At 49.4% G+C, this 6,883-nt stretch overlaps 1 protein-coding gene across 2 annotated transcripts; it reads left to right on the top strand.

Annotated features, from left to right (window-relative positions):
- The first annotated feature begins 446 nt into the window (after positions 1-446).
- RPS4X (ribosomal protein S4 X-linked) lies at positions 447-6,394 on the top strand. Of its 2 annotated transcripts, none has more exons than XM_045879515.2 (7): positions 447-526; positions 1,581-1,658; positions 2,146-2,326; positions 2,728-2,825; positions 4,305-4,476; positions 5,179-5,336; positions 6,228-6,394. In XM_045879515.2, the coding sequence occupies exons 1-7, from the start codon at positions 524-526 to the stop codon at positions 6,327-6,329; spliced, it is 792 nt and encodes a 263-aa protein (XP_045735471.1). In that variant the 5' UTR covers positions 447-523; the 3' UTR covers positions 6,330-6,394. The 2 variants fall into 2 exon arrangements, with proteins under 2 accessions (XP_045735471.1, XP_064430319.1); XM_064574249.1 differs by lacking the exon at positions 447-526 and adding an exon at positions 823-972.
- The last annotated feature ends 489 nt before the right edge of the window (positions 6,395-6,883 follow it).

Below are 6,883 nucleotides of genomic sequence, written 5' to 3'. Positions count from 1 at the left end.
TCTCCCTCTCCCTCTGCTCCTCCCCCTGCTCTCTCGCTCCCTCTCAAATAAATATCTCTTTTAAAAAATGTTGGTTCTTCCCATCTTGTGGTATGGGCAGGTTGGCTGGCTCAAAAGGGACAGACAAACTATGTTTCCGAATTAATATTAAATACCTATTAAATATATTCTACTGATCATACAGTCTTGTGTACCTGGGACTTCAAGTAGCCTCACTTGGCCCGGTCCTCGAAGGAAGGGACCACGTCCAGCTCATCTTGCATTTCCAGCCGCCAACACTGAGTCGCGCGCCCGGGAGGCGCTCGGCGAATACTGGTTGGGGCGGGGGCTGGAAACGAGAGGGAGAAAATTGCCCAAGCCTCGGCCCTACGACCTCCCACCAGCAGGTGGCAAGAGAGAATCCCGGTGCGCCGGGAAAGGGCGGAACTGGGCGGGGCGCTTGAGGCTCCGGCGCGCGCAGCCTCCGACCCTCTTTTCTCGGGTACCGGAAGGAGGTGGTTCTCTTTTCGTGCTTAGCGCAGCCATGGTAAGGAGGCTGGCTCGCGAGCTCTCGGGGCCCATCAGCTTCCATCCTCCCAGGGCTGGGGCTCCCCGGGGCTCCGGGGTTCCCGCACGGGGTGGCCGGGCGCAGGCGAAGGCACTGCAGCCTGCGGGTTGGCCCAGGCGGGCTCCAGGGCGAGGGCGAACGGCGGCCCCGGAGCAAGGGGGGGGCTCGGTGCTGCAGGCGGGAAGGCCTCGGTCTCTGGCCCGGCCGCGCCCGGCCACGCGTCCCATGACCCGAAGGGGAACGGCTTCCTGCGGCCGGAGCGGCCGGCCGGCGGGCCGGGCGGGCCGACGATGGGCCCCGGGATGCGTGCGTGCCGTGTACGCTGGGCCAGGAAGCGTTCACTTCGTCGCTGCTGTTGTTTTGTTTTTTTGATTTTGCAGTTTGTTTGTTTGTTTGTTGGCACGGCCCGACTTGTAGTGTGGCCGGTAAGCATGTGTAGACAGCGTTAAAATGCTTCCGCATTTTAAAGTGAAAGCGGCTCTCAGCGTGTGGCCTTAGAGGACGAGGGAACAGCGCTTGGCACGTGGTTTTGCTGTGAGGGCAGGTGAATCTCGCAGTAGAGACTTCGTAACGAGGTCGTGACGTTGGGAGAAACTTTTCTATGTAACTGATTAACCAGTAGCAGCACAGATTGGGCTCTTGCCCGTTTCTGGTGCTCGCTCGTCCCGGTGCCCCAAGATCCAACCCCCGGCCATTTCGGCAGACTAGTTTCTTAGGGAGAAACCGCCTCAAGAGGCGGACACGCTTTTAAGCGGTAACTTTGTGAAAATACTTCGAACAGTCCTCGAAGACGGTAATTAGTGATCTCTGTCCAGTGGAGGGGGGGTGTTGTAGGCGTCCGAGCATACAGTATTTGCTAGATAACTATGCGTTTGTCACCGCCCCACACTTTCTAATGCTGTACACGTTTTGCTGGAGAGGAAACGGAGAGTCCGTTCTTTGAAGAAGTTGATAGAATTCCTAAGCTGTTCTTGAAACAACCTGTAACCGGTTTAACAGCAACGAAATCTAAAACCCTGAAATTCTCCTTCAGGCTCGTGGTCCCAAGAAGCATCTGAAGCGTGTAGCAGCTCCAAAGCATTGGATGCTGGATAAACTGACTGGTGTGTTTGTAAGTATCCTATTGTGAGCATACGTTTTAAGTTGTAAGTACCTTACAGGACACGTTCAGGCGACCTGTTTTATACTCGTTTATGTACCAGACATCCCTGATTGCTGTATCCATAAGTTACGTGGGCACAGGGCTATGGGAAGAGGGTTCTTGTCGTCTTCTGCTTTTGAAGGCCTTGTGCTACCTAGCTGCACCCCACCTCGCTCTTTAACAGCTCTGTCTCGTTTATTCCACATACCATATGGTACACTTAGATGGACTCCGAACTGAAATTTTCCTAACGCGCCTGGACCTCTGAAAGGGGAAAATGCTATAAAGCTTTCTGGTCTGGAATAGTTTTACAAGTTTTGACCACCTCTTGTTTACCCAGATTCGGGGGCTGATGGACAATCTGGTGTCTAGTTAATGGATCTCAGGATGCAGGAAGTGGGCTTGCGTGAATTCCAACATTAGTTCAAGCTATTTCTTGTTTTAATCATCTTAACAGGCCCCTCGCCCGTCTACTGGTCCCCATAAGCTGAGGGAATGTCTCCCTCTCATCATTTTCCTAAGGAACAGACTTAAGTATGCCCTAACAGGAGATGAAGTAAAGAAAATCTGTATGCAGCGTTTTATTAAAATTGATGGCAAGGTCCGAACTGATATAACCTACCCTGCTGGTTTTATGGGTAAGTGGTTAGTGGTGGGCATTCAGTGCTGGCTCCTTTGGGTTTTGTCTTCCTCTCCAAAATGGCAGTCCTATTGAATATTGGTGGGTTTTTTAATCAGTCGCAGAAGTAAAGCATGACCGTCCCTTTCAGTTTCTTTACTAACCTAGTATAGGGCTGTAAATAATATGAATCATTTCTCAAAACCGAATTTCAATTCACTTTAAGTTTTGCATGTCATAAAAACAGGGTTTTGAAACATTAAAAGATGAGCTAGCTGTCATAAGTCTTAGGAGCTCCTGTTGGTATTTGAAACGGGAAGCATAGGGTGGTGGTGTTTTTTTTCCCCCTAGTGGCGTGGTTGTTACTCAGCGTGGGGTAGTGGGGCTGTATAGTAACCCTAGTTACTGTTTTGATGTCAGATGTCATCAGCATCGACAAGACTGGGGAGAATTTCCGTCTGATCTATGACACAAAGGGTCGCTTTGCGGTTCATCGGATTACACCTGAGGAGGCCAAGGTGAGTGTTCAAACAGGCTGGGTCTTCATTAGGGAAGTTACTTCGTTCTGAGAACCTGGAGTAAGTATGTGGGCTGATGCATTGCAGCGAAGTCGGTAGGTTAAGATTACTTAACAGTCTTACACCTGGAAATAGCCAGGTAACGGTTTGGTGGGGTTCTACTGTGTGTGCGATTTTATGTCATGTTATTAAAAGTCCTACTAATAGGGGCGTCTGGGTGGTTCAGTAGGTTAAGCGTCTGCCTTTGGCTCAGGTCATGATCCCCGGGGTCCTGGGATAAGGGCCGTGTCGGCGGGGAGTCTGCTTTTCCCTCCCTCTCCCTGCCTCCCTCCCTCCCTCTCTCCCTCTCTCTCTCTCACGCACACACACCCAAATAAATAAATAAATCTTTAAAAAAAAAAGTCCGAATAGTGGCATCACAGTTCGTTGCTGGATATCTAATAATTGATCCCCATTTGAAGTTTTATGGCAGAAAAAAATTCTAGTTTAACAGTGTCCTGCAGGCTGTCTTTTAGAGGCAAGGAGAGTGGTTTCTAGGAACATTTATTAGTGCCTGAAGTATGGGTCCTTTAAGTATAAGGGACCAGTAAACCAGTACTAGTCCAATCTGATTGGCCCTTTGCCATGTCTCCATTTGTGGCTCTAGCTTTACTCTGGGGGAAAGGAAAGGTGTTAATGGAGGAGACTGGTCATCCTTGGGGCGTTTGTTTGAGATAGTTCCAAAAAAAAAAAAAAAGATTACAGACATTGATTATTTAATCCAGTTTGTTGTAGTGGTTTTACACAAAAGTTTAAGGCCCCTTGAATTATTGGCTATAAATGAAGGTTAATTCAGTTGGGTGATTCAGCTCCTAATTTCCTTAGCTGCCTTGTTATCAGCAGGCTGGAGGGCATGTCCAATGGCATCAAGGTGATTTGATTTACTTCGGGGAGGTCAGGGAGTGAAAGTCCAAGGTCGAAACGCTTTGTGTGAAATGTTTGTTGATTAGGGGAACTGGTAATGCAATTGCAATTTGTGGGACAAAACTCAGTTGTGTGGTAGGAGCCGCTAAGAGGCACTTGGTAGGGGGCTGACGCGGGTAGGTTGGACGAATTCGAGGGACCTGTAAGGCTGAAACAGCCTCGGGAAAGAAGGGTGATCTGTCCACTCACTGATGGAGTCCCCTGTTGTGGGATTTGGAGGTTGTAAAGCCTTCGATCCCTTGGACTTGAACATGGGGGGTGGGAGTGTGGTACCAGGAAAACCCCTAACAGGAAGACTACCCTGGAGAGGGACAGCATAAGAGAAATTGATGGAGAGTGGGAAGTAAAGTCAGGACGCCGTTCGGTAGTTTGGGAAACGAGCAGCTCCTATGTAGAGCTGTTGCCTTTAGCTAAGTGTGTTTTTAACGCAGTGACTTGTTCTGAAATTACGGTTTCATACGTTCTGGAGCGGGGTGCATGTGAGCTAAACTAAACGTGGCTAACTTGTGTTTCCAGTATAAGTTGTGCAAAGTGAGAAAGATATTTGTGGGGACAAAAGGAATCCCTCATCTGGTGACTCATGATGCTCGCACCATCCGCTACCCTGATCCCCTCATCAAGGTGAATGACACCATTCAGATTGATTTGGAGACTGGAAAGATTACTGATTTCATCAAGTTTGATACTGGTAAGCAGTCTCAGTGCTACCTGGGCGTTCTCTTTGTTTCTGGGCACTTTCTTTAAAGTTCGAGCTATTCTTTGTTTCTCTCTCTCTCTCTCTCTCTCTCTCTCTCTCATGTAATCAAGCATTAGGACTTGTACCGGGCCTGGGTACAGAGGTTGGTTTTGTCTTGAGCCCTCGTAGGTGATTCTGATGTGCACCTAATTAGCAACCAAAGCTAGAGGTCTTTTGATGTAGTAAGGGATCGGGGAGGGGGCAACTCAAGTGACATTTGAAGAAATGGGCAGGGAATGTGTAAAACTTAAGTTGTGTCATTTTGGCATGGCTTTGTGAGGGTAGTAAGGGTTAGAGATGGGGATGTATTCTGAACGGTGGAGGGGGGGAGGAGTGGCTTTGCGGAGGTGTGAGGGGTTGAACAGGTTTCTCTTGGGTGGAGGGTAGAAACAAACACCCAGGTGTAGTACAGTATGTTCATTTCCAGAGGCCCAAATGCTCAGAATATTCTGGGTGGGTCTTTAGGTGTGAGGGGGAGGGGTGGGGCAAATCCTAAGAGAGCCCTCAGCGTCCTTGCTTGGCTAACCTATCCATAGCAGTAAATTCAAATGGGAAAAATGACTCATCTGGTTTAGGCCTATGTCTTGTCATTCGTCACGTCGGGTTATGAGTTGGCATGGTGCCTGGCTCTGAGCAGATTTTTTTTCTCCCTAGGTAATCTGTGTATGGTGACTGGGGGTGCCAACCTGGGAAGAATTGGTGTGATCACCAACAGAGAGAGACACCCTGGCTCGTTTGATGTGGTTCACGTGAAAGATGCCAATGGCAACAGCTTTGCCACCCGACTCTCCAACATTTTTGTTATTGGCAAAGTAAGTCTGGGTGTCCCTTCCCTAATCCAGGGAAACCCATGGGCGCAGGTATTGCTGGGAGTGCGGCGTCCGGCTGGCTCTTCTGATCATAGTGTAAAGCCTCTTCTGAGATAGGGCTCACACAGAGCGGGGCCAGGGCAAACCTGGGCTCCTGCAGTATCACAGAATCCCCAGGGGGGACCTGATCACCTTGCTTGGTGAAAAGTGCCAGTAATGGGACGCCTGGGTGTCTCAGTTGGTTCAGCGACTGCCTTCAGTTCAGCTCATGATCCTGGAGTCCCGGGATCATTCTCTCTCAAATAAATAAATAAAATCTTTAAAAAAAAAAAAAAGAAAAGTGCCAGTAATGGAGTGAATATGCTTTACTTGGACTTAGGTTCTCCGATTTGCACCTGTGGGGTTGGGGGCGGGGCTAGTCAGCCTTGGACGCTGCTTCCATAATTGCGGGTCATTAACTACGAAGGGTGTTACAGTTTGCATCTAATGTATGGGCAGCACGTTTAATAGGGTGACCCCGGCGTCCCAAGCAGTGAATATTTCTGCTAAACTGGCATCTAAATGTCTTAAGACTGGCTGGCTGTTGCTTAACGCTCTCAGGTCTGTTTCTTTTCTTTTCTTTTTTTTTTTAAGATTTTATTTATTTATTTGAGAGAGAGCACATGAAGGGGGGAGGGTCAGAGGGAGAAGCAGACTCCCCTGCTGAGCAGGGAGCCCGATGCGGGACTCCAGGATCATGAGCTGAGCCGAAGGCAGTCCCTTAACCAACTGAGCCGCGCAGGCGCCCCAGGTCTCTTTTGTTTCTTTAAGGGAGATTACAGGTGCCGCGTGTGCCAAGCTGCCAGTGGGAGTTAGCTTGTGGTGGGTTGTAATGCTGCTCGTTTTCTCCTGCAGGGCAACAAACCGTGGATTTCTCTTCCCCGTGGAAAGGGTATCCGACTCACCATTGCTGAAGAGAGAGACAAGAGACTGGCAGCCAAACAGAGCAGCGGGTAAAATGGTCCCTGGGTGACGTGATTGGAAGACTTTGTACTTAATTAAAGGTCCTACAGCGCCATAAATTGTCTCTTTGGTGTTTGTTGTGGCCTGCGTTGGGGTTTTGTGTTCATTTACAGTTGCCTACTCTTTGACTTAGACCATGAAAAGGAGACTGACCCCTCGGGCAGGCTTAGGCGCTCTGTGATGTAGGGCTTCCTGTGTCTTTTTTTAGACTGGACTCTGGGTGGTGGGAGGGAGAACATACCAGACTTGACAAAGGAGGAGCAGCAGCTAACCCAGGAGCAGAGAGAGCCAGGCGGCCCAAAGTTTTGGCCAAGAACTCCTCTGTCCTATTGACTCTTCTTCACTTCACAAAAATCCAGTGCCTTCCTTCCTCCGGTCTTCATTGCACTGGCTCATCTGTTTTTCCCATTCTTGCCCAGCTTGATCTCACCCAGAGTGGAAATCTCCGGCTGTGGACATGGTCATAAATGTCTGGGCTCTTGATAGTACAAAGCTGCGCACTTGCTCGGACTTCGTGTCTCCAGCTGCCACTGCCATGCTCACCTCCA

The sequence above is a fragment of the Mirounga angustirostris genome, unplaced genomic scaffold, assembly GCF_029215605.1.
Source record: "Mirounga angustirostris isolate CCGP_5_RB_7025 unplaced genomic scaffold, mMirAng1.0.hap1 SCAF_11, whole genome shotgun sequence".
In the NCBI taxonomy this organism is placed as follows: domain Eukaryota; kingdom Metazoa; phylum Chordata; class Mammalia; order Carnivora; family Phocidae; genus Mirounga; species Mirounga angustirostris.
The sequence above is the reverse complement of the archived record's forward strand: the minus strand, read 5'-3'. Positions and strand labels throughout refer to the sequence as shown.

Bases quoted from the DNA above. Each gene is read 5' to 3' on its own strand.
- RPS4X (XM_064574249.1), top strand. From the start codon at position 838: ATGGGCCCCGGGATGCGTGCGTGCCGTGTACGCTGGGCCAGGAAGCGT. The intron at 1,659-2,145 runs GTAAGTATCCTA...TCATCTTAACAG, and splicing joins ATAAACTGACTGGTGTGTTT to GCCCCTCGCCCGTCTACTGG. The intron at 4,477-5,178 runs GTAAGCAGTCTC...TTTTCTCCCTAG, and splicing joins TTTCATCAAGTTTGATACTG to GTAATCTGTGTATGGTGACT.